This window comes from Drosophila erecta, unplaced genomic scaffold, assembly GCF_003286155.1.
Source record: "Drosophila erecta strain 14021-0224.00,06,07 unplaced genomic scaffold, DereRS2 tig00000092-arrow-pilon, whole genome shotgun sequence".
Lineage (NCBI taxonomy): Eukaryota > Metazoa > Arthropoda > Insecta > Diptera > Drosophilidae > Drosophila > Drosophila erecta.
Genome location: NW_020825207.1, coordinates 19,650,062 through 19,677,805, shown reverse-complemented (window position 1 = coordinate 19,677,805; position 27,744 = coordinate 19,650,062). Strand labels below are relative to the sequence as shown.

The following is a 27,744-nucleotide window of genomic DNA, read 5'->3' as shown; positions in this document are numbered from 1 at the left end:
TTTAGGATGATCCTGATTTAGAATACATACTTTCGCTCTACGATTAACGGGTATAAATAGAGAAACAAAAATCTATGTTTTGCATTTTTTATTACAAAATATTGCATTGACAATTTAATTTAATTGTATATGAATTATTGTTTGAATTTTACTTATTAAATTTATTTAAAAGCAAAATGAAGTTTTATATTTGCTAAAAGATGAATTTGTACGCAGCTGAAGCAATCATCACACGCAAAGAAAACTGTTTCTTATTAAATATTGCGCTACGGGTTTTTAGTTTACTTTAACTATTTTAGCAAATTACCTTGGTAGAACAATTCCGTCACTCTCTGTATACACACAGAAATATTAAAAAAGTATTTGCTGTTTGCGTGTGCTATGCTTAGTAAACAATAAAGTATTTTTGATTTCAGTGGTCTTAATCAATTATATATGGTAAACTGTAAATTGAAATTTATTAGAGCGCTTTATTTATAAATTAACATTTACCTAATTTCAATTATACTTATGGTTTACATAAACGGACAGAAGCAGTGTACATCAGAAGAACACGATCAATATGAACTGAGATCCTCATGATTTATAGATACAAAGAACAAAATTAATAATTCAAAATCGGATTGAGAATTTAATATTAAAATGATTTTCAATCAAAAGGGGTTAGAAATGCCAAACCATAAACGATGTGTTGAATTTTCTTTGATACTTTCATACAAAACTCTTGGACTTCCGGCCACATTAATTCATTAATTTGTCTTTTTATCTTTCTTTGTAGATACGAGTTTATTATTTTGGAATTTGTTATTGCGTGTAATTTTTCTGGTGGGACAGGAATTCTTATAGTACGTACTCACATATAGACACATGCATACATTTGCAAAGTACATATGAAACTATCTAAGATATAAGCAAAAAGTATTCATGTTACAATGTTTTGTGTATTTATGTGTTTTAAATCCTGTTGCAGGATTTTCTTCAGCTATTTAAGTCAGTGTTACACAATAATAATAAAAATATTAATAATAATAATCGTAATAATAAGGAAGAAGTTAATACAAATCTAAAACTCCAATATAAAATTATACATGTAATTGATGTATGTAGTTGTGGTTTTTTATGCAACAAACAGCATAACTGGAATAGTCTTAGCCAACCAGTGATGGCGATTTCGAGTGGTCTTTTGCTTTATAATAGTTTGCAGACATATCTCGCTGAATTTTCATGTATGTAGACATGTGTGAAATTGCACTAAAACTAAACGCTACAACATTTAAACATTGGATACATTCATCCGTCTTCTAATAATGAATATATAGATATATTATCAAAAGCAGCTCTCCATCAAACCAAATCGGTTTCGCTCTTTTTTTAAATACATTGAATTATTCCTTTTATACGAAAATATAAAAATGTCCCTTCTGCTGTAACTAAATTTACTTCTCTGCCTTTGAGTTTTTTGTTTTTCTCCTTCTATAATAGTAAAAGTAATTTTTAAATAAATTTGTTTAGTCTTTTCATTTTCCATGTGTGCTTTAGTTTACACTATACATAAGTCAAATATGTATAAATAGCAAAATCAATATATACTTTTCTTACTGAAACTTTAGCCAACAACAACAGCCATCTGAGGCCCTGCACATGGCTCATATCAAAATATATATTGGTGTAAAAATTTGGCAATCTTGCTCTTGGATTCAATCGCGACCAGTGGGCCTGATGTGACTGCTATCGTGGCTTTGGTTTTTAGGCACATGTTTTCAGAACTTACAGTAAGGATCTTATCTCTAGAATATATATATATCTAATACTAAATATGTAAAACTTGTTTTGCCAATGGTAGAAGATTTCCGTCTCAGTAATCAATTGTCAATGCTCTCCGCGCAAAAGCTCCATTAGCAAATTGAAATCAGCTCCATCGCGAGTCTTGATCGTTAACATCTCCTTGCCAAGCTGTTGAAAAATAAGTGATCAGATATATGGTAATAATATTCACATATCACATAACATATCCCTTCATAACGAGTGATACACCACTCGAAAGACTTTGAAAAGAATATATGGCTCAGGAGAAAAAGCGGTGAAATTGTAAAAGAAAAATTTTTAAATTGGAACTGATCGTGGTGGTACTGGGTATCATCACCTCCAACAAATATTCAAAATTTCTACGTAAAAAGCGCCTTGACGGTATATCTAAAACAACATTTAGGGGAACTTTCAAAATGAGCATTTTTGTTGTTTTATTTGTCTATCTGCTACAACACGTCATTTAAAAAAAATCCTGAATAAATACAATATTTAAAATGCATGAAAGGGTAAATAAATATGTAGATAAAGAGTGTCGAATGAGTATGTTTTAGATACTGTAACTTCTTATTTGTACGTTGAAAGCGCGGTCATCACTAGTTTTCACCTCGTTAAGAGGCGTTTTGTTGGATATGTACATATGTATATCTCGATCAGCAATCAACACTCACCTGGCACGTTCGCTGCAAATCAGGAATGCGTAGGAGGAGCTCCCCAAACTTCGACGGCGTGTCGGGATAATGCGCCAGGGTGTAAGCTTGCAAGCTCTGCAATGCCTTTTCCTGGCACTCACGCACCTTTACCGCCTCCTGTAACTCTGTCGTATCTAGGAAGGCACACTTGTTGGTTAACCGTGGTGCGAACTATTATTGTATTTATATGTTACCTGACTGCAAAAGCACAATAACTTTCATGGCAACATATTCGTAGCGATCAACGCGCAATCGCCTCAGGTGATCTGTTAGGTTGAGCATCCGTTCAATACATGTCTAAAAAAATAAAAAATAAATTTTAGGCTTAAGAGATACATTTTTAAAATTAGTTTTACCAAAAGAGCTAGAGTTGAAAGGCATGAAAAGTATGTAACAGGTACAAGGAGCGTCTTCCGACCTTATACTATATAAATATTAATCAGACCGAGTAGATCTGGCCAAGTCCGCCAGTTGCCTGCTACCTGTTAGATACTTTTCAACCAATCTAGCATACCCTCTTACTGCACGAGTGAGATAAATAAGTATAAAAAGCCATGAAAATGAATTTACTTATCGTGGTTATAGCAATTACGTTGAATAAAATGTATATACATGTAATAGATATATTCGACGTAAATTTAGTTTTTGTCAACGCAGTAGACAAATTATGTATTCGAAGTTCGAGTAATCTTACCTGCAAGCCATTTGATTTGGCCTGTGATAGGGTTATCTTCCTGCCTTGTGACATTTTAATCTCTCCGGGGGTATCAATTGATCTAAAACAGCAGGAGAAGAGCAACAGCTCGCACCACGAGTTAATGAGCAAGCAGATTTGGTCATCGATCTGTAACGCCAAACATTACATTCGTGTAAACAAAACTTGTTGGATCCGACAATAAGTCATACGAACCGAAATGTTCTTGAAAAGCGGCAAACTCTTGCACCACTTGACGATCTTATAAAGACGGTGGTCAGCCACGTTGCACAGATGGGCGATTAGATCAGGGTTGGCGTTCTCGCCATTGGACGAGAGACCAGCACTAGCCAGTAGTGGATTGGTAAGTTGTGCATGGGCGCCCGAGGATGTGGCGGACGACGACGATGAAGAAGAGCTGCCAGAGGCGAATGCGGACAGTGGTTGGTTGATGCGGGCCAGCTCGGCATCGGTGTACTGCCACAGATGCTCTACATCCATTATTTCCTGGAGGGGTCGAGAAAAATTGCAGAACTTAGTTTCCAAATATGAACTAGTACCTTTTGGTTGTACGAATAATCACTTTTTAAAATAATTGTTTCTGGTTTTTATCAGCATTATAAAATGCATACTATTAGAGCACCGCATGTATAAATTTAGGTAAAGTTAAATAATTAAAATAGCACAATGCATATTATTTGCTGAGCAAATTTCGACGCTGTACCGGCAAAGACATTACAAAATGTGTTTCTAATTAATTGAATCATTACAATTGAATCAGTACACCTAGTACAATTCGGATAAAACCTCGCATCATTTCAATTTACTTACATCGGCGCAAGTTTGACTTACCTGCAGTAGGGGTGGTACGCTTCCCGTTCGGAGATGTTGCTTGCCCGTCTCCGTCATCTCTTCCGACTTGACCGAGGTTCCTCCCAAGCTAGGACTGGCTGGAAGAGAAGTAGAGCCGGGAATGGGTACTCCTCCAAAGCCATTTAGTTGATGCAGTCGCTGGTGCGGTTGCTGCTGACTTGCCACTGCTGCGGCGGCGGCTGCTGCTGCCGCTTGATCGGGACTAAGCAGCGGACTAAGCATTGAGTTGGGTAACGTGTAGGAGCACTGGTATGTGGAGCGGCCTCCCCGGGTGCGATCCTCCCGAATCGCTTCTAGCTTCATTCCCTTCTGCAGACACTTCTCGAAGCGGCAGGCGGGACATTTCTTGCGCGTGGAAATGCTGACCTGACATGGTCCTCCACGCACGCACACGTAGTTTTTGCGATTTTGCACGGTGCGCTTGAAGAAGCCCTTGCAGGACTCGCAGGAGAAAATCCCATAATGGAATCCGCTGATCTTGTCACCGCAAATGGGGCAGGGCGAGTTGATCAGCTGCTGCCGTGATATGCCCGCCGGAGATGCGGGGTGCGACGATCCTAAGCCCACTGCATCCAGATTGCTAGAGGCAGAGTCCATACTCAGGTTCTGCGCCTCCTGTCCACTGGACGGCACAGTGGATGAAGCTTCCACCTTCATCTGGCGGTAAAGGCCATGGTGGTTCCCATAGAGCGTACCGGCGGGGGGGGCATGACGCGCTTGAATGGGCGAGTGCGTGGGACTGAACTCGGAGCTATAGCTGTAGCAGCTACTGTGCGAGGCGTCGCTGTTGTTGCGGCTCAGAGAGGGAGTGTAGGGGGCGTGGCGCGACGTCAGAGGCGACTGCGAGGGGGAGCTGTGCGTGTAGACGGAATGTATGGCGGAGTCGGGACTGGGATTCGTTGGCAGTGGTAGATGGCCTCCACTGCTGGACTTACTACGTGCAGCCAGTAGCGGTGAATTGTCTCCCAGAGGCGGCTCGAACTTGAGATTGATCGGGTCACTTTGCGTCGGAGCCAGTTTTAATTTTGTGGCTGCGTGATGTTGTGTGTTGGACAGGGGGTAACACTTCCCCTGAAGCTGCATCTCGCCTGCAATGTTCTCTAGCTCTGTTTTTATCGGTTGTAGGGCGCAGACGGGCTGCGAGGGTGGAACAGCGACGACCACCTCGCTTTTAATTGTTGGCTCCATTTCCATCAGCTCCTCGCCCCCGTTAACCTCAGCATCGCTCAGCTCGCCCTCCCAGGACATTGGACGAGGACCATTTTTATCCGCCGCCGTCCTTCGGCGAACCTTTAAGTTCTCAATACTCGCTAGCTCCTCCTCCGAGTCGGACTCCCTAGGATTTGATTGTCCACTGAGTGGAATGCGCAAGCTACCGTGAACGTAGTTTGCGATAACCGGCACCATGTTCCCGTTGGGTGACGGTAGTTCGTCTAGCTCGCACTTGATGTTTGTCACGGACACGTTGTGCCGGGATCCAGTGGCTCCTCCGGCGGAGCTCCCCAAAGTGGTCGTTGTAGGCGCCACTGTGGTGGTGCACATGTTGACCGGTACTGGATAGCCGCTACTACTTCCAATAGGACCACTTTGCTGTTCTGCTTTGATGCTGGACATGTTTGGCATCTTGTTTCAGTAGCGATTTATTATCTTTTATATATTTATCAAAGACTATTTTCAGTTGTGCAATTTGTAAAAGTTTGAGAGGTGTCGTTGATGCAGTTCCATTGTGTTGTAAAACTTGAAAGATCAAATAAATTGTAAAAAGGTATATTAACTTCCAATTAACGATAAGTAGTTGTAGGGAAATGAGATATAAAAAATAGTCCAACAATTTTTGAAAATATTATATTTATTTTTTAGTTATTGTTATTAAGGTTGTATTCAGATTGAAAACACATTTTTCAAACGTATGGGCCTGGTTTTTTGCGGTCTGTGGGCGTTGGAGTGGGGGTGGCAACATTTGGAAACAAACTGCGCTGCGTTTATGTCTTTGGAAGCTTAATCTCAACATTCTAGTTTTTTTCTACATTTTATAGTTCCTGAGATCGAGGCGTTCTACGGACAGACATGGTCAGTTCGACTCGGCTATAGACCCTAATCAAGAATATATATACTTTATATGGTCAGAAACGCTTCCTTCTGCCTGGCGTGAAAGGGTTATAGTGGCAAACATTTTGGCATTGTGACGGAAAATATAAAGTACATATGTATATGCATAATCAGGATAAATAGCCGAGTTGATTTGGCCAAGTCCGTCTGTCCATCCGTATGAACGTCGAGATCTCAAGAACTATAAAAGCTAGACAATTGTAAAGCATTCAGGTTCCAGAGACGTTTACGTAGAGCGAAAGTTTGTTTACTCATGTTGCCACGCCCACTCTAACGCCCACAAGTTAATGTTTTGATATTCTTCAATTTTTTTGTTAGTCTTGTAAATTTCTATCGATTTGCTAAAAAAAACTTTTTGCCACGCTCTCTTTAACGCCTACAAACCACGGCCACACTTTTGAAAATTTTTTTAATACATACATATGTGTTTACAATATATGTATATATTTTTTGTTTCCAATTTCTATCCATATGCCAGAAAATTGTTGAAACTTCGCGTTAGCTGAGTAATGGGTATCTGATAGTCGGAGAACTGGACTATAGCGATCTGTTGTATTATAAAAAATAGCAAAAAGCATAGGTACCATTTGGAAATGCCTGTTCAATGACATTTAGCAGAAGTTATGGGCGTAGGAAATATAGATATTTATAGCTGCTTTTTTGCTACACTTGCAGATTTTCCAAAGTGGTAGAACTTAAGTTTGTACCATCGAACTGTTTAACAGAAGAACAATATTTTAGAATTTTGAAATATCATTTTGTTGCAGACAAAAAACTTTTTAATTTTTTACAAATTTGTATAATGTTAATTTGTACACTTTCTCCGCTTTTCATCCCTAACCATATCATTTGTGAATAGTCCTGGTATGCTATTACTCTCGATGATCGGACAACTTCAGCAGATTTTAATTTCTTTGTGTATGTACGCGCATATGTACATGCATATTGTATGTATGTATATAGTAGTCGCCTTTGCACACGCTCTTGGTCCGCTTCGTCACTACGTGGACTGCAGTTGATCCTGATTATGAATATATGTATGTTATATACTTTATACGGTCGGAAACCCTTCCGTGTATCTGTTACATACTGTTCAACAAATCTTGTATAGCCTTTTCTCTACGAGTAACGGGTATAAAATCAAATAAATCAGATGTTATAAAATACAATTTGTTTGCTGTTAAGAAACCCTTTTTAATAATAATTCCTCTTACTTAGTTTAGTTTGTTAGTAATTCGTGTATTTCTCAAATACATTATCCGCCTAGCAACACAAACAAAGGCCGATAATGGGATGTTGAGAGAGCCCGACAACAATAAGGTCAATGCCACCTACTGCCACCCGTACTAGCGACCTTTTCCGACCATATAATGGCACTTGGGTTAATTGAGTTCACTCACGAGCCGTTTTCAAAGAACCGCTCATAAATGTATGTATGTACATATGTATGTGCGTGTGGGGTTTTTCGTTCATTCAGTTCTTATCAGCCCTGCTAGTTCCCTTTAGCTCGCTTACAGCTCTCCATCCCTTTTCTTCCTTATCTCTCCGTCTCGCTCTGCGCACATACAATAGCTTAAGAAATATACAAATCATCGGCAATGGCCAGCAACGAAAAATGTCATCGACCCGCGGCGATGGAACGGCGAAGCAATAAAGCAATCGGCCAAGCGAAAGAGTCCCATGGCAGATGGGATGAAATTATCATAACTTTGAGGTACAATAACCCACCGCTAAGCTGCAGTGGCCCCGGATTTACATAAAAATTAAATTGTTACAATAAATTGTTTATAAAAAAAAGGAAGCTTACTTTGGCATGCCAATCGGAGGCGGAGGGGAGGTTTACTATGAAAACAAATGCATTTATGTAAAAACTAGAGAGAACGATAATTCATCGAACGACCATTAGTATGGCAAAAGAATTGAGATGAAGATAGGCAAGCACCCACCACCTAACAGGGGTCACATAAGTTGATCATTACTTTTTAATTACAACGATTTGGTCAGTGATTAAGAATATACACACTTTAACTCTTATGTACAAGGCTTTCAACGAATGGAACTAAGCCACAACTGGAGTTTTTAAGTTATTGTCTTGTTGATTGTTGTACACTTGGATAAGCGAAGATTAAAATGTGCTGCGCAAAAGAAACTTACTTGTACTTGATTAAGGTGAGTGCGAGGAGTATATGGTATCCGATATTCAGTCGGTTGTACTTTACAAAAACTCTGACATTTAAAGAGGTGGTAAAGTACCCCTACCATAAACGGACTGACTCAAAATAAAAATAGGAAATTATATCGGAAAGCCAACTATTTCTTTTTAACTTTAAAGTTTCCCTGGGAATTTACCATATTTGTTTCAAAAGCACAATATTAGAGAAATGAAATAAGGTAACGTTTTCAACGGTGTAGCGCGACTCAGGAACCAATTATAATATATCAAAATACCGAAGTAAAATCTCTCCCCCCCTAAACCACTAAAGCAATTCCGATGTGTTTAGCGGAGACAACAACCAACGCACTGCACAAAGACAAAATCGAGACAGCGACAGAGAGGGACATTCAGAAAAAGTCCGCTGGGGAAGAGAGAGCGAACAAGTAAAAAGCGACGCGCAGAACAAGCAAAGGACGACCTTCAAATAATGTTGAATTTTGTACGCAAACGACCTTGCACAAAACAACAACAACCATAGCGACAACGACGGCGGCGAAGCAAACCACGAAGAAGAAGACGCAGCACCGAAGTCAGCTCCACACACACCCGCACTCGGAGAGACACACATACACAAAGTAAAACATACACATGCGCTGCCGGCACACAAAAGATGGGGCAGACAGAAAAAAAAGAGATGGTGAGAGAGCGCTTAGAGAGCGCTATCTTTTTTTGGGGCTTAAGAAAGAACAGAAATACTCTTGGTGATGATACCCCGCATGTATGTACATACAAGAGTACATACGTATTCATGTGCGAAATTGGCAGAAAAGAAAATAAACAAAATTGCCTTTCCGAGTACATACATATGTACATATGCATGTGTATGAAGAAAGAAAGAGGCACTAGATTGACTCTCAGCTAAAGTTGCGTGGGAGCGCCGCAAAAGTGAGAGGCAGAGAGTGAATGGTCAGCGCTCGATTTATGCTGATTTTCGTATTCCGTCTTTCAGGAACTACTCGAGCATACACACATAAATACACTCATCCGTACATACTCATGTGGATGGCCCGACAAATGCAGCCAAGCGAGGTTTCGGTGATGGCTTCTCTTTTCGGCCTCTCGGTTTCCGGTTTTTGCCCTTGTCCCTTTCGTTGTTGCTGTATCCCGAGGATAGAACTGTACCCATACAGATGGGGCTTCGTTGTTGTTGCTAACGAATAAGAGCACTTTCGGGCGGAAGTGTTGTTACACTTGGAGCTCGGTGTTTATGTAGCGGTTTCGATTGATTGATTGAGAAAAGGACATTAACACACAAATTCCAAAAGAAAACCTTGGAGCCCTAAAAATTGACTGAAGATCAATTATCAATTACATAGTGAATGTACATACATAAGTGCTTAGCAATCAGGCCTTACTGACCAGGACCAGTGCTAAGAATGCATGCTTTCCAAATATGAATGCAGTTCTTTGCAGGAATTCATAGTTGTTTAAGGAGTAACTGGTATCAGCAATCCCTCAGGAATTCCAACAGAAATTCGAATTCGGAACAACCCACCCACAGCGTACATTGTCTGTTGTTTATTGATTTTTTATCATGTTCTGACTTTGACAGTACGACGTAAGCAACTTCAGTGCTCCGCGGAGTACTCCCCTTAGCGTTGTGCCAAAAGGGGTTGACCTTCAGGTTTTTCTATTTTTTGTATTTTTTTGTTTTTGCGGAAATGTGCTCCCTTAAAATGAAAATGGCGTATTCATCGGCCCTGTTCTGAGTTTGTGTTTTGTGTGGGTGGAAGTTTATGTCAATAATATTCATGACATTGACATGCTTTGTGGGGAACAAGCTTCGGGGGTAGCACTCCCCGTTCATTTTCTCCCTTGCAACCACAGGCCTCCTTAGTGGGGGTGGATATGGTTCTTCTTGACGTCGGATTTAGCCACTGAATAGGAAGTTGGTTTCAATTATGAGGAACATAAAAGCGGTGAGCACGGCGATTGGGGTTGGTGGGTTTTTGTAATGGGGGGACAACGACACCCCACATTAAAAGGGAGACCAGCGGAACTGGCCAGATTCTGTCGATGGCTAAGAACCTAATTTTTCCTTAGCTATGAGATTGCTTGTGGGGAACAGCGCGTGTACTGTCCGTTTCGGAGTAAGAAGTTCAGTTATCGCACACCTTTGTTATTCAGCCTATACTATACTGGTTTCGTCTGATCAATAAATGTTGAAAAAGTATATGCTTTTAAAAATCGAATGATACCGGGTTATTTGTATTAACCAAGTGCGTTGGACATTTTCACAATGCTGCCGAAAATATTTGGTTTGGCTACATTATGAATTACCTCCAAGAGCTGTCCCAAATACAGATACGAACACACACACCTTTCGCCAATTAACAACATAGAGCCAGGCTTAGTCTATGATTATGGCTAAGAAACAAAGCGAGATCAGGTTTGCTGCAGAGCGGGTATATACATATGTACATATATTTATATGGGCACAACAATGGTAAATCGGATTGCCTGGCAATGGGGCAACATTTTGCGAGTGTTGCGAGCTTTTGATTAATCACCTCGACTGGACGAGGGCAGGAAAGGGGCCAAGACGAGGCGAACGCCGGCAGGTCATTAGCATAATGTGCAACAGAAGTCGGCTCGCGGAAAATGGCAAACAAATTGCAAAATTGTGCTGCAAGAGCCAACAGGTTAGACATGACACAGAAGTGCGCTGCAAGGCAACTAAACGTCTTACATTGTCAATGCACAATTTAATAGCGTAGCGTGTAAATAACGAGTTTCTTCGGTTTCCAACTATTTAAACTATTTCCATTGCAAGGATGTATATTGTGTTTTACACAAATAATTCATAGCTCTGAAAACAAATATGACTGAAACCAAACCCTTGTCATCTGTAAGGGGTATACAACGTTATAGGTTCTGAATATAACAATACATACGCAAAAAACTGAAGTAACTTGGTTTTCAACAGGTGCGTTTCTTGTCCGCGATCGCCATATTGATCTCACTGTTGCCTTGTAATAGCAAAAAATATAAAAATGGCGTGCAAAGTATATAGAAAACCGGTACCAGTGCAACAATATCACTGAAAGAATAAGAATAAGATACATATATGTATTTAAGAAGAGGGGAAAGTAACTAATAAACAATATTGGCTTTGAAGTATAGACTTCTTACTGATCGACATTGGTGAACAAAGAGTAAAGGAAATTTATATTTTCACGATTCCCAACGGATGAAGTAATCGGCTTGTTAATGAACACACTTTTTTTTCCAGTGTGCTTTGCAACTTTGCAAGCTCAAAAACGAAGTGAGCAAAGCGAACAAGTTTGGTCGCCTAGTATAGGAACCCAGAAGATAACTTTGTCAACGTTGCGCTGTGCATAGCAATCACCGCAGCGACCAATCTAACGACCTAGACATATTCATAGTGTCTGGAAGCCCAGCTCCAGCATGACTCCTCCTCATTGCGGAGGAGTCCTGGCGATTTCGGGAAACCGCAATGTTGCAGGCAGGTATTTGTCGTCCGCATAGCAATTAAAGTTTACCGTTCGGCAAACAGGAAACGCTATGCCTGCGCGTTTGTATTATTTGTTGCTTTATCATTAGTGTTTATTTTTGCATTGTTAGGAGTGGCGCACGTTTCCCAACGCTTTCCGCATGCAGAACATTTGTGCATTTCCATTTTCCGTCATCTGCGGCTTTATCAGTACTGAGGCCTTCACTCGATCGCCATAATCGAGCTCCGCACACTATCAGTATCAATAAAAGATAACTGAAACTGGAGTGAGAAGTCGTATTTCTCACGAAAGTTTATTTATAAAACTTGTCCTTAGTCTTTTTGTTAACTTGTTTGCTCCGCAAAAACAAGGTCGTTGCAAAAATGGTTTATAAACACGGGAACTTTGTACAAAGTAGTCCGGAAAATAGGATTTAGCTTAGGGAAGTGCTTTAATTGGGCGCTAATACCTTTGCTGGGTTTATCTGTTTTCTGAACATAGACCCGACTCGATTAAAAGTTAGTCTTGCATTGCTTATATAATTGATAATCAATAATTAATTTATTATATACAGTTCGGAAACTATAGTAGCCAGAAATGGAGTTAAGTATGCAGATTTTAATTGTAAATGGGCTTTTGTTTAAATCTATGTATGTACATGCGAAAAATTGTAAACAATAGTATCGATATAAAAAAGTTAACTCAGCGGAATACAAGCCGTATTTAAAAAAAAATCACAAAACTCCTCCTAATTTCAATGTCTCCACATAATTGACGATGTTTCAAAATTTGTATTTAGACTTTTATTTGTTTAAATTTTATTTTGCAATGGCATTAAAACTTATGCTAGCCACTCACTCAATTCTTCTACAAATCGTTCAGTATCTCAGCAGGCTTTGAACAGCTTTAAGGTGCGAGTCTGCTGTTGCATCCACAGCCAGGCAAAGACAACACATCTCGTGGAACAGCAGCGACACCGCCCGCAGACCGCCCACAGGCAGCCTGACGCACAAAATACGTGTCGCACATTGGCTTCTTTTACTTTTCTAAGCCCCAGCACCAACTACGTTTGGGCTTGTCTTTGGTGCTCCTCTCCTCATTTTAGTAGTTGGCCTGTTGAGCCCTCGGAACTCGTTTCACGAGATGCTGCTGCTGCTGGGTGGGCATTGCAGTTGGCGCTGGCTGCGACTCTGAATGCGACTCCGGCTGGTCCGGCTGCGTGCGTTTAATTAATATCAAAAGCCAGATCGGCGAGGCACACACATGTATGTACATATGTACATACGTACACGAGGCCAGCCAACAAAAAAAATAACACAGATACTGCTGAATACAAAATTCAGCAACACTGGCAAGTTATTTTGGGACAAGGTGGTTGCGATCACATTCGTCGTTGGTGCTGAGCTGCAATCCACTCTGCACTCAACAGCCGAGTAACCAACTAATTTGCGCCTATTGAGTTTAAGCCAAGTTTACCTGCCTGTTTTTGGCAGGTTGCAATTTATGATGTGCTCATTGTGTAATCGACAAAGTGTAATGACTACCCGTCACTGAGCCAGATCAATGCGAGCGAAGAGAGCGCCATTTAAATTCTAATTACTTTACATTTCTTTTTTTAAAAAAACAAAAAAAAAGTTATAAGTACTCAAAACCAAAGTTTAAATAATGTAATATAATAATCTTAATAACTTAAAATCATGAAATCATGATTATTTATTAAATTATTATTATTTTTATTATTATAAATATTATAATTATAATTATTATTATTATTAGTATTAATATTATTATTATTATATAATATTATAATTATTATTTTTAAAATTATTATTATTTTTAGAATTATTATTATTATAAGAATTATTATTAATAATTATTATTATAATAATAAATTTATAGTTTTAAATATTTAACAAAGATTTGTACATACAAATATGTACTTCCTAGAGTAAAAAGGCACGACAAGAAAAAACGAAGCCTGAATATTTTTGATTTATTTTAAATTATTACCATTGGAGCTGGGGGGCTTACATATTATCTATAGTAGGTATTTATCTACATGAGAAATAATACTTTTTGGAAAGTGGGGGATAGATCCACTCAGCAGCTGCACTGCAAACTAGTGATGACAAACTAAGTTTGTCCAATTCAACACCAGTATATCGTCAAGGTATCCACTGAAGAGATCTGAAGAATGGCACAAATCATTTACAATCTTCCATCGATTGATACTTGTATGTATGTATATGTGGACATACGTATGTATGTACATTTATTGGTATCGGAAAGTCCCGTTAAACCATTCGCCTTGGCCCTGTGCCCTGGCTCCCCTCCTCGTTTCCTCTGCCGCCGCGACTGCCTCTTCCCTTTTTCTCTCACTCTCTCAGTCGGCTGGACTCGGTTTGTCAACAGCTGCATGCGCGTACCTCCCCAATCTTCTGCTCCTTCTTTAGCTGCAGTGGTGTATGTGTGTGTGTGCATGTGCTTCTATCCCTTCTTCCAGTTCTTCTTTCTTCACTATTACATTTTTCGGGCAAGGTCATCGGCGAGATAAAGTCAACGGCCGCCAATGACCCTTCTCTCTCTCTCTCTTCTCCCATCTCTCCGCTTGGCTCTTTCGTTTCAGCACTTACGCTGGCTCTCCTTTCTGTTGCTTTTCTGCCTCATTTACAACTTGTTCTTGGCACAGGCGACGGAATCAAAGAATCAAAGGGAGGGGGTGGAGGAAGGTGTGTAAGCAAAGGCAGTCAGCATGACGTGTTTTTTACTGTTCTGGTTGGCTCTGGCTCTCTCGCATTTCTACTTCGTGCCTTCCACTTCTTCCTCACATTTGCTTTTATTTGAGTGTGAGCTTAGGTCTGAGTTTGAGTTCTTGTGTACGTCTTGGCAACAAGTCGTCGTGCTACTTCTTCTCCTGCCAAGGTTTGAACGTGTTTGGCCTTTCCTTTGTCCGCTGCTCCGCTTCTTCTGACTCTCATTGCTCCATCTTCTCTTTTCCTTCTGTGCCTCGTCTCATCTTCTTGATGTCTTGATTGTCCCGCGAATGTGTACAATGATCTCTTTCGCTCTGCTTTCTTGCTTCTTTGTTGTTTTCTGTTAGATGTTCTTTGTCGCGCAGTTTAGTTCTACAACCCCGTGGCCATACGATTCTCTCCAAATTTAGTTGGGTTATACTGTGGAACCTCTGAGATATCGAACTTGCAGAAACAACATAATCCGTTCCTGGTAGACTATAAGAGTATGGAGCGTAGTCGAATGTTTTTGGGAGAATGATAATATTCAGAAGATAGATATATAACAGTTGCTCGTTTAAGGCACAAAACGCAGCTTCCACCATAACGTCTGGACATGGTAAATTAAAATGTCTTATATTGAAATGCCTAAAAATTGTAAATCACAATTAAAGGTGTTGTGACGTCATGCAAGTATGTAGGTAAACACATAACGCTCAGATACCCGTTAAACTGCAATCGACAACGGTAGTTTCTATATGTTTGTGGCTTTGGCAATCGCAGACTTACGCGTGTAATTCAAGTTTCTAACTTTTCCGGAATAGCTGCAAGTTTGAAGTTGAGTGTAGTAAGAGTCAGATATCGGGGTACAAGGAAAGCAACGAAAAACAAAAGGGAACGCAATAGTCCATTTTGTTGACTATTAGATTCCCGTTAAGTGCGTGGGCGATGGATGGTAATGCTATGCGGGGTCGGAAACGCACCTTTCTGCCTCTAAATACTTCTCAACGAATTGGTATAACCCTGCCGTATTTATTTTGCAAGATAGAAAAGGATTTGCTGCTATTTTTGGTTTTATCTACTCACACAAACATCGAAATATTATTTATTGCACAATTAACCCAAATCCTTTTTTTTAATTTTTTCGTGTGTGTACTTTCTGGTTTCTATTAACAGTTCAACACTCATACGGACGAACAGGCTGGGTTAATTCGGTTAGTGATTTTGATAAAGAAATTACTGAATAGGATTAGAAATTTCAGAAATAAAAGAAAATGAGTTAGGGGTATAAATATCTTAAAAATGGAGGCGTGACAGTTTTCAAGAGTGTGCGTGGCACTGTTCTGAAAAAAACTCGTACTTTGCATGCTTAATCTTAGTTTCCTAGCTTTTAAAGTTCTCTAGACGGACATAGCCAGATCGACTGACTAGGTGAATTCTGATCAATAAGATATACATATATAATATAAATATACATTCCTATATACAATATAAAATATCATCAAGCTTATTATACTTTAAACTACCATATTTTAAATTTATTTATAGTTTAAAGCGGCAACTGCACTAACAAATCGTAAAACATTTGTAAATACGATACATTTGTAAATACGTATGGCTTAAATATCACTCGACACTTCAAAGGCGAGACTTAAATAAAAGCCCAGTACCTTAAAAAAGCGATCTAAAAAGAATCATACAGCGGGAGGAAACACGTTTTTTGTCGAGGAACCATTGGTAGAAAGGGAGAAGTAAGTGGATCCAATAAAGAACAGCAACTGAGAGGACTGAAGAAAAGGCTAAGCAAACGAGGGCAAACGAATTATACTGCAAAAGTTGCTGGAAAAGATTCATATTCTACAATTCCAGGTAATTCATTTGTTAGTCATTTTAATAGTTGGAGATTGCATTCAACACTCAATAGAAACTTCCTACTCAACCATTTAGTGTTACTACACCTTGTCACAAACTTAAAATCCCAAATTGTGGGTACCACGGGCGACTTTAGCCGATGGACGGCGGCAATATTCAAGTGATTAGTCATCAGACAAAAGTAGTTAGCGAAGCAAAAAAACGCAGGAAAAGGAATGGAGAAGATAGGTTCAATGTTTCCTTAGCCCCGGCTGAGACAGCCTCTACGTCGCATTCGAATAGATCTTTAACAAATTTTAGTGTCTGGTTTTTTCGCGTATTCACGGCAGAAACTTTCAAGCTGTCTTACCAGTCAAGAAGCCTAGCTTGAAGCTGAAAATCGAGTTTGAGTGAAATCCAAGAATAGGGGCTTTCAATGACGTTCGTCTGTAGCCATACGCCAATCAATTTTTATCGTTTTGCCTTAATTCGATGAGATTTTTATCGATTTCTCGTTTTCGAACCATAGTCGAGTCAAGACTGATACCACAGTTAAGTCAGGCAGCTTCTTTTTATTCATTGAGTAAGTCTCTATTCCTTGCATAAATTAAACTTGGTATTCCGCTAGTTGCAGAGGAGATCTCCAGACTTAGCGAGATATGCAAGCAGTCTCGTGGACACCACTCAAACACGACCGATCTTCATCGTGGCAAGAAGTTTTTTTTGCCAATAGATAAAAATTTACAAGACCAAAAACAAATGAAAAAATATCAAAACATTTTTTAAAAGTGTGGGCGTGACATTTTTCGTCGGTTTGTAGCCGTGGCAACATCATTTAACAAACTTGCGCTGCGTCTATGTCTTTGGAATATGCGTGCCTAATCTCAACTTTCTAGCTTTTATAGTTCCTGAGATCTGGACGTTCATACGGACGGACGGGCAGACGGACATGGCCAAATCGGCACGACTATTGATCCTGAACAAGAATTTGTATGTTACATATTTTTCACAAATGTATAAATAATACAATTTTCAACAATTCTTATCCAAGGCCAGAAATATTCCAGATGGTTTAATCTGATTGATAAGCAATTTAAAACGTCGACAAGGAAACATTCCTTTTCGGTTGTCTACAAAAGTTCAACATAAGTCCAAAAATGCTTCCAATTGTTGCACAACCATCAACAACAACAGTGGGTTGCTGCAAATGCAACCGCAGCAGCAACAACATTTAGGCAACATGTTTTTCGTCTTTTTTTGTGGCCCCGCGTTACCTTCCACCGCCAACTGAAAAGTGCCGAGTAAAGACAAGAAATCGGCCAAAGTGATCATGTTTATATAGACACGTATAGACAAACCAAAAACGACAAAGGCTGCATACACATAACGGCTCGCGATCCAACGGCTGCACAGTTGTGGCAATCGGAAAAGTTGCCAGTTGCAAAAATCAAACAAAATGGCACAAAAACAACGAGAGGGCAACAGCAACGACAGGAAACTGCAGCAAATGGCTAAAAGCAGCAAGTAAAAACAAAAGCATCCAGCCAGCAGCGTCTTACTGCCTTCACTTTATTGGGTAGCTTATTATTAAGAAACCCCAATAACCCATTGTATATGTACATACATACGTAGTTAGGGCCAATTTTTTGACGTCTACTAGATTTAGGTAGTAAATCTAGTAGGTTTTTATTTTCGATTCATATTCCGCCTGAGACAATTTGCTACAACTAAATGCAATTCCACTCTGAACTCTTACTGAACCTTGTTCCCTGTAGTTAATCGGAACACTGGCCTATTTTTATAGCTTACTATGAAAGGTCTCATTAGTGAGCAAGTCTTAAGTTAAAATAATTATTAAAATACGAAATTCTACAAACGGCTAGCAACTACATTAGTGTGTTTCTATGTTCCCTCGATTTTAGACAGAGGAGAACCCAAGATAGGAATGCATATATTTTTTCCAAGCTTTTTTCCCCTGAGTTCTTGGCGAGGTTACAACAAGGTAAACCTGCTGCCATATTATTGTATCTTTCAGATGTATCTTTTGCCTTAGACAATGGAACAAGCAAACCCGTTCTCGCTACTTTCGCAGTTTGCAAGCTAGAGTGAGAAAAGAATTATGGTGAGGAGGTCAATGCTGCAATTGTGAGCTGCTAATTAGCAGCCATAGTCAAAGACAGGGAGAGGAAGAGGCGGACATCGACGAGCATGTATCAATTTATGTATTGCAAGTGGGTGGTGCGATGCCGAGGGGAGGCCCGTAAAGAAGGGGTGAGTATCGAGGCGATTGGGACACCCGAAGGCATGTTCGAAAACCGGTTAACAGCTGGCAGCCAACTGACGAACGAAAAATACCTTTGCTTGTGGCAGTTTGAGACCGACATAAGACACGAATGGGCAAATGATAATCTCTGGAGCCGCCGCTGTTCCAAAATTCTTAAAAGCCAGTCAAAAACATAACTAATTACAAGTGTCATTACATATTAATGTGTATAGTTCAATTTATATTTGCAGAATTGGCACTCTGGCTCACCAAGCCAAACCAATAATTTATTGCCTTCTGGCGGTCATTGCGTTTGTGGCGGCTACGCATGGACATGTCGCTAATTCAGTTGCCAGCCCTTGTAACCGCATCTCGGCGGCAGAACCGTCCGCCTTCAGCCAGAGTTATGACCCCGAAAGCTGTAAATTAACCTTTGAAGCCGCGCACATTTAAAAGGAGTTCAAGAACATAAACCAGTGTCCGCAGTGGATAATCCGGAGCCAATCAACTTACAAACTCGCGGTCAACCTTCGGACAGGCAGAAGCCCAACCAACAAAATGAAAAGAGTTGAACGGCAAGAAGGGACGGTAAGAACGGCTGATAAACACAAAAAACCGCAAGCGACGCAGTCAAAATAATAATGAGCCCGACATTTAAAATGGTTTATGAGACAGCCCCTTCTGCGGCTCCTCGAAAGCACAAGCTTGGCCCAGCCGCAGCCTCATCAGCAGCGTTGGCAGCCGCAGAATTGGCGATTCTTCGATTTTTCTGGGTCAAGCACCACGCGAAAGCAGAAAGAGCTAAAGACTTGGCCCAAGAAATGTGTGGTAGAGGTAGAGTTCAAAACGTGCCTTGGCCGTACTTTTCAGACATGCATTGCCTTCCCGCCCCCTAACCGCTCAGATTCTCCTGATTGAGCCCGTCTCTGTTCTCCACTTCTTCTGGTCGTTGTGGAAACAATTTCCGGCGGGAGCACTGTGAAAAACATCACATTTAGCGATGGTCGAACAGGAAAGTCTGATGTTCCGGGATATAAGCGCTCTACAGACTCGACTCGGTATGTTTAAAGTTGTTTAGAATTTTATGTCTAAGTACCGTTTAATTGAAACTGTTATGGCGTCCCTTTTGCTGTTTCTGAGCTTGATAGAATTGAATGTCAAAGAAATGAGTCAGCCAAGTTCGGGTCCTAAAGCTTCCGCCACATGAAAGTAGTTCAAGTGGCCAATGGCGCCGTTACATTTCACTGCTTATGAATTGAAGTGGCCCGGACAGTCGGTCCGTCAGACGAGACAGACTCCCCGCTTTGGGTGTTAATTAATTTGTTTTGATTTCAGGGGTTCGAAAAGCCTACTTGGTGGTGTGGGTAGAGTCACACAGAGTGTGACTCTGTGTATTGGAATAAGAAAATTAAGCGCTTGAATTGGGCGCCTTGATTCACATCCGACAGTGAATCATTCTCGGATCTTGAAACTTAAAGCAACAAAGGAACATAAAAGCACTATTAATGAAACATATTCATTTGAGCAGCCCTTAAATTGTTGTTCTTGAAGACAGAAAGTATTTAATAACGCGACTCAATCTGTTCGGTTTATACGATTCGCCCAGTTTTCAAGATATTCCTTTTGGAATTATATTCGAGCTCATAAAGCTCAATTCTTATGTTTGGTTTTGCCTGCTTTATCGTGAGAAATGCTGGTGACTTTTTATTTTTATAAAAAGGAGTTTATCTTACCATTTAAAAATAAGCTAAGGTATTCCAATTGTCCCTTTCTCAGTCTATCAAGATTTTTATGTGTTTCCGTTGCTCTGCTGATAAGAAAGGCCAGTTGGGATTTCACGTTATACTCGTCTTTTCGACTCACATTCTAGTTTGTCACATTTTCATAGGGAATTTGTTTAATTTGCGTGCACATTCTGCGTATAACATTTCTTGTGCATTATGTGCCCGACTGGAAGCCACTCGATGCCAATCGAGGAAATTATTGCACGACAAATATCGGATTTTTCACCTGTGAATTATTAACGGTAAATTACTCATCCAGCGGCGCGGCGGGCGCACTTGTATGGGTTAACGAGCGAGCAAGCAAGGCAGCGAATTGACAATAAAATAAACAAAATGCAGCCGCGAAAAATCGACGAAACTTGTTGGAGCTGAAAACGCGGAAACTGTTGCAAGCGAATCGAAACCAGAAAGACTTTTCTGCACACACTGTCCAATCAGAACCAACACTCGGACTCTTCTCTCCGATACACTCACACCAACACTCTGAGCCCTCTCACACGCACGAGTTCTGCTCTTGCACTTGCCTCTTTCCACTGCTTTCTTTGAGTCTTCGGTTTTATTTTACACGACTGCGGCGCTCTTGTTGCGTTTTCCTCACCTTTCGCAGAGTTTATTGACATTTTCAGCGTTCGCTTTGTGCGCTGCTTTCTTCGTGCCCGGCCAGCGAGCGTGCGCACTCTCTTTTTCTCTCGCCAGTCTGTTCGCTCTTTCCCTTTCCCCTTCCCCACTCGCAACACTTGCTTTTTTGTTTACAATGGAACGCTCGCACACACTAGCACACGGGACTCTCACACGCACGCAGAATAACCTTCAATTTTATCTTATTGCGCGCGCCCCAGCCACCCGTTATTTTTTAACTTTACCGGAATCAGTATTTGCTTTGGTTCGCTACTGCAGCTTTATATCTCAATCCCTGCCTTTATGCACTGCTAGTGTCGTTAGAAGTGCACAATCGCCTCGCCGCCTCTTTCACACACCCACACACGCAGCCACGAACGACCTTTGCGGTGCGAGCGAGACGACCCGCCACAAAAACTCCACTGCTGCTCTCTCGTTCTCCCGTTGTGCTGACGGTGAAAAGGTTTTCGAATCCAGTACATACATATATTCATATTCACTTATTCACGGTTTCAACTACACATTGCCACTGTCGGCGGGCGGCCCAAGCACGCTACCACTCTTTTCCACTCACAGAAGCTCGCAGCCCAGCATGAACGGTGTTTTCCGCTCGAATCCGATTCCACAACCGCTCGAGCGATCACACGACGCAACACGACAGTCCCGCTCGCGATGAAATAGCAAAATGTTTGTTTTGTTGACAAGCCAGCCGAGTTGCAGTCTGTTAGCGGCACTCTCGGTCTGTTAACGAGCGTTGCCACCTTTCGGCGAGCTGTTAGCAGACACTGCCACTTTACGAGCGGAGGTCTGACTGCGGCAAGAAGTACGTCAAGGCAGCGACGTTGGGTTAACACGAAAATTGGAACGTGGTCTTCTATATTTAAGTTATGCTTGTGTTTTCTCCCCTAAATAAGCATGAGTAAAGTATATGTGTACAGGGTACCAGATAGTCGAGCACATCGCCTATAGCGTTCGCTCTTGCCTTTAACTTAATTTGTATTTTGTTTTAAATTACCGCCTATTCACCAACAAACTGATTCAGATTACCAGTTCCTGGTTATCCGCAGTCAGCTCAAAAAAGAGCCTTCTTTATAAGTTTGTTTAACCGGGAAGGAATAGTTTGAAATCGTTTCCACTTTAACGATTTTGTAAATGGCTGAATGCCATTTTAAAGCACTCTGTGAAATTTGTTGCAAATTTAAATCACTTTTATCCTAAACGAAACAAGTATAGCAAGATTTGAAGATATTTATTTTATGCTGGTTCAAGCAAAGACAGTAGAATAATTAATCTAATGCCTTTGATTCAAGGGGGATTTTATTAGGATTAATTACAATTTTGTATATATTTTCGATCAGTATTAGTTTCTAACAATTCTCTAGTCTCTCATGTCTCTAGTCTCCCAAAGAACTTCCTTCTATTAAGGAGGGTATATAGTATTTTATATAGCAAGTATATAGGAGGTAGTATAAAGTAAGTTGAAACAGTCAGCAGCTATCAACTGTTTTCTAATGTTCTCATAGAAATAATCGTTTGCTGTCGTTTTTCAACTTCGGCGAGGATCACTTATCATGTTTGGCATGCGAATATTTTACATGGCTTAGAACGATCGAAAAATGTATGGATTAATTGATTAAAAATAAAATAAGAAGATCTACCGGAAGATCTTCGTCTACCGGAAGTCGAGTACTACAGTGATTCCGGACCATTTTTCGTGACTCATTTGTGAAATAGACTTTCACAGCTCAGGCGTCAATACCTAATCCCAATTCTATGACCAAATACAGACCAAATCGACTCGACTGATCAAGAATATACCTGTTAGATACTTTTCAACGAACCTAGTATGCAATCTACGAGTATTGTAATCTACGAGTAAGAAATGAGAATTGAGAAATTAGAATTCATTCGATTAGTCCCTGGTGTGGTGCCCCACAACCGCCCCACAGTAGTCTAGATTGCGTTGAAACGATGTGGGCTGCCTAAACATGTCCATCTAGCTGGCACTGCTCTGAATGGGCAAAGGTAATGGGTATCTGAGAGACAAGCTCTGATCTAAAAGGCATGCTCAACCCATCGGCACAGGCTCGCCTCCAGTGCAAACAGTGAAACACTCGTTCATTGCTATTTTCCAGATACTCGTAGATAATAGTTTCGAAATTAAGCAAATTCAAGTGACATACAATGGGGATGAGCATATCGTTTTCGTACACAGCCGTGTAGCGCCGCAAATAAAGACATTAATAAAAAAAAGCTCTCCTTGAGCTTAGCTTTAGTTTTCGGTAGACGCACCTAATTGGAGCTAAAGATATCGAGCTTTGGTCGGGCACTGCATTTACATTATTTATTGCGCAATATTTAAATTGATAATTTGCGCTTATACATATGCTAATGCAAAGTCTGCGATCCATATGTTATTTTATATTTTCACGCATTTTCAGATGAACAAAGCATTCTCGGCAAACAACGATCCAAATTGGCATATGTTTGCTGTGCATAATATGGATATTATCCGTTTATATTTCTTTGGATGTGGTTAGCTAATTGGCCAATTAAGTGAGACCGCGGGCAGAAAGTATCGACGAAAATACATTTTCGTACAAGCCAAGCCAAGTTTCTCAAATCGGATGGAGGTTGATGTGTGAGTATCTTGAAATTGGAATTATTAAAACGGATTACGCCTGTTTTGTTAACCATGTGCAGCTTCTTCTTTTTTCGTACAAAATATATGGCACTGGTGGTCTAAAGTAGGCTAAGCAAATTCGCGATGTCTCATGAATAGGTTTCGCTTTAAGTGACAGATGCTTTCAGATGCAGCATTTTCGCATTTTTGCATTGGAAATTAAACCATATGCAGATTCTTCGATTATTTAATATATCAATAAACTGAGCGTTGGGTGAGGGTCGTACAAACGAATTAGGTCTTAACGAATCATAAAAACATTACTCAACCATTTGTATACTTTTTAAACATTTCGTCCGTATACGTATTTGTATTTGAAAAAGTTGGGTAAAATGTGTTTATTCTTCTGAGCACAGCTATCAAACAAAATGTATCAAGTTTTCGCAATTTTGGGTGACAATGGTTAAACGCTCTAGAGGCTGTAAAACAAGCCCGATCAAAAGTGTTGTCTCACGATTGAGCAAAACTTGGAAATGCGTAAGCCCTTATAAGAGCCATTCAAGTTCAGCCTGGGTGGTTTACACTAGACCCATATGTGCATATGTGGGGTAAGCCCCATCAATAATCAAAGTAATAAGCTCACATACATATGCTGGCGCATGTGTTTACAAAAGCCGAGCTGGTAATCCTTGAGCGCTCGGTCGAGCATGTAGTTTGGTCATTAGCACCGGCTAATAGCCAAACAAACCAATTTCCGCTAACTGCAGCAGCGAACGCATATCAGCTGACCTCTGACATTAACCGGCGGAGGCCCTTAAACCGCTGCGTGGCCAGCTGGCTCGCATGCAAATGAGTGTTGGCGGGATCCGTGGCCGCTCATCGGCGGAGTCTCGCGGCCAAGCTGCCCTATTGACATTGCCAAACCCGTCCAAATCTCCCGACATCAGCGAGCGGCTGCCGGCGAACAGCCTCGAACACGGTCTTAACCCCGCGCCGGGCCTCAAAGATTGCATCGCATATAATATGCTTGAATGAGGGGCTTTGGGTTTTATTTTTAGTGGTATTCGTATTTTACCCGTATCAAAATATCAAAAATGGAAAATATGGAAAACTCACCTTGAGTTCTGATGGATTTCTGCCCAATTCCGCATTCAAGCAGTAGATGTGGAGATGTTTAATCAGCAAAGTGTACAAAATCGGGTCGAAACTTTTGTCCTAAGAAAGAAAATAATCTGAGGAAATTAACTGATGAAGTCCGTCCGAATTGAAATGTAATGTAGCTTTAATTAAACATGTTTACCCAAATAAATTAATTCGATTAATAACGTCTCTAAATGCGGTATTAAGCGAGGGCAAATTAGGGGGAAATATCTACTTATATTCTTGAATATTGTAATTTGGATTGGATTTATCTCCGACATTCTCCCTCAACAATATTCAAAGCTGGAAAATTAGCATCTGTTATATCCGTAAATTCGAAAGGAAAATATAAATGAAATAAAAAAGGCATCTTCGTTTTCTTTTGATCGCCCAACACCTGCCTCTGGGTTAATGATCACTGCTTCACTCTCTTCATAACTGGCTGCCTTTTCTTTGACTTGAAGAAGCGCCAGGCCCTCACCGAAGACACGAAGACAGGTATCCAGCCACATTTGTGGCCCAGAGCAACTTAAGCCTGGCTTTTGGTATAAAAGTGCGGGCCCATCTGCAGTTGGACATCATTCAGCTTGAGCGTCTTGCGACAAAAGCTTGCCAAAGCAAATCCAACAAACTTTCAAAGACCAGTCAACAAATCAACAACAATGGTGAGTAAACTGTCCACTGGTCCCAGCTCCGATCAAGAAAGCCGCTGGCCTTGCTCAACCGCTCACCTTGGCCAGCCATCTAGGTGTCGCAGATCCCGATCGCTCACTTGACCCCTAAATTTGCGCTTATTTTAGAAACTCTTCGTCTTCGCTCTGTGCGCCATCGCCTCGGCCTCCGCCGATGTTTCCCACCTTAACCTGGGCAGTGGTTACAGCTACAACAAGCCCACGCCGTCCTTCAACATCCCCTCAGCTCCAGCTCCGGCTTATCTGCCACCCGCCCAGGAGGTGATCTCCGCGCCTGCTCCAGCTCCTGTGTACTCTGCTCCTGCTTACTCCGCACCAGCCCCAGCACCAGTCTACTCCGCTCCGGCACCCGCACCAGTCTACTCTGCTCCGGCAGCCGCACCCGTTTCGGAGTACCTGCCTCCTGTTCAGGACATCCCAGCTCCCGCCCCTGTTTACTCTGCTCCTGCGCCAGCTCCGGTCTTCTCTGCTCCTGCTCCAGCTCCGGTCTACTCTGCTCCTGCGCCAGCTCCAGTCTACTCCGCTCCTGCGCCAGCTCCTGAGTACTTGCCTCCCGTACAGGACATTCCGGCTCCCGTTTACTCCGCTCCTGCGCCTGCTCCTGTTTACTCCGCTCCAGCACCAGTCTACTCTGCTCCGGCAGCCGCACCCGTTTCGGAGTACCTGCCTCCTGTTCAGGACATCCCAGCTCCCGCCCCTGTTTACTCTGCTCCTGCTACAGCTCCGGTCTTCTCTGCTCCTGCTCCAGCTCCGGTCTACTCTGCTCCTGCGCCAGCTCCGGAGTACCTGCCTCCCGTCCAGGACATTCCGGCTCCTGCGCCAGCTCCAGTGTACTCTGCTCCTGCGCCCGCTCCAGTTTACTCTGCTCCTGCGCCCGCTCCAGTTTACTCTGCTCCTGCGCCCGCTCCAATTTACTCTGCTCCTGCTCCAGTTTACTCTGCCCCAGCTCCAGCTCCCGTGGAGTCGGGCTACCAGTACAACGTGCCTGCCAAGCGTTTCCGCTTCTAAATGGGCATCAGGTGGACCCCACAGAGCGCCACAGCCATTTGCGTGGTGACAGCTTGTTAAATTAACAAGTGCCGTCGCCCATTGTTGTTGAATATTTGTTGTTACGCAAAGTTCCGTTGAGATTTTAGCTAATAAAAAAATTATAAAACCAAATGTAGGCACAGCCGCTGCAACTTGAAATGATTTGATTGGACGAAGGAGTCCAGAGTGCCGCTGTTTGGCTGCCCCCTTTTATATATTTCAATTTAGCGCCACAAAGGCTCTACAGACGCTATCAGCAAGTTTGTGGAGCGTTGGCCAAGTCATCCCAACAACAGGGCAGGCTATCCAGAGATGACCTAGGTGTAGGCCACAACTGCGTTGGCCATTTTCGCCAAGAGCTTTCGTTAATGCCACTCAACGCATGAATACAGCGAATATGAGAGGAGAAATCAGAAGAAAGTGGCGCAGTTTCAGTGATCATCTTTTAGAAGCGAACGAGATTTTCTAATCATAATATATAAGAAAGATATTCGTTCGACATGTGAAATAAGTGTTTGACTTATGGTATCTGGTATCTGATTTTGAGTTAAATACGTGTTATGAAGACTAAAATAGCACATTTAATCCTATGTATATCATGTTATTATTTTGAAAATCTAATTTTCGCTTGTTGTGATGCAAAATTAAAATGCTTCCCCTAATTAACACATGTATGCGGTCATACGAAACTCATGGCCCAAATGGTTAGTTGCTGTGAATGGGTGAAAGCGGCTGTTTTTGGTATTTGCGTCAAGTTTATAAAACTCCTTTTGAACACAGAAAATGCAACTTTTTCCAGCTGAGGACATTAAATTAACGATAAGCCGAAACAAACCGACAAAAAGCACAGTGGTCACAAGCAAGCTGTCATTCGTCGCAAATTTTAAGCAAGAATGCAACAAAGCTACAACTCCAATATTATATATTTTAACTTTCACACCTATACCGCTCTCTCCGGAACCCCTTACTTTTTCCAAGGAATTTCGCTTGGCGTTTTTGAATTTTTTGGTATCGAATGGAAAGCGTCATTGTAGCCATAGCTAACACTTGCTTGCTTCGTATTAAAATTGATTTAATTATAGGACAAAAGGAAGACAACGAATTTTAAATATATTCCACTAATAATAAATAGTTTTATTGTGAACATTATGTTTTCGTCCATTTTTGA

The 27,744-nt window shown here is 41.2% G+C and overlaps 2 protein-coding genes across 4 annotated transcripts; one reads left to right on the top strand and one right to left on the bottom strand.

Moving 5' to 3' along the window:
- Positions 1-734: 734 nt before the first annotated feature.
- LOC6548859 (nuclear hormone receptor FTZ-F1 beta) lies at positions 735-21,876 on the bottom strand. Of its 3 annotated transcripts, none has more exons than XM_001974011.3 (8): positions 21,667-21,876; positions 20,424-20,700; positions 4,045-5,802; positions 3,409-3,699; positions 3,193-3,342; positions 2,693-2,795; positions 2,478-2,632; positions 735-1,953 (listed from the first exon to the last, which is right to left on the bottom strand). In XM_001974011.3, exons 3-8 carry the CDS (start codon positions 5,686-5,688, stop codon positions 1,870-1,872), a joined length of 2,427 nt encoding a protein of 808 aa, XP_001974047.1. In that variant the 5' UTR covers positions 5,689-5,802; positions 20,424-20,700; positions 21,667-21,876; the 3' UTR covers positions 735-1,869. The 3 variants fall into 3 exon arrangements, with proteins under 3 accessions (XP_001974047.1, XP_026835888.1, XP_026835889.1); XM_026980087.1 differs by lacking the exon at positions 21,667-21,876 and adding an exon at positions 11,284-11,429; XM_026980088.1 differs by lacking the exon at positions 20,424-20,700.
- Positions 21,877-25,406: 3,530 nt separating this feature from the next.
- On the top strand, positions 25,407-26,708 carry LOC6548860 (extensin; the record flags this gene model as incomplete). Its single annotated transcript, XM_026981187.1, has 2 exons — positions 25,407-25,520; positions 25,656-26,708. Coding segments are annotated over 2 exons (1,014 nt in total), but the record flags the coding sequence as incomplete, so codon positions are not given.
- Positions 26,709-27,744: the final 1,036 nt, after the last annotated feature.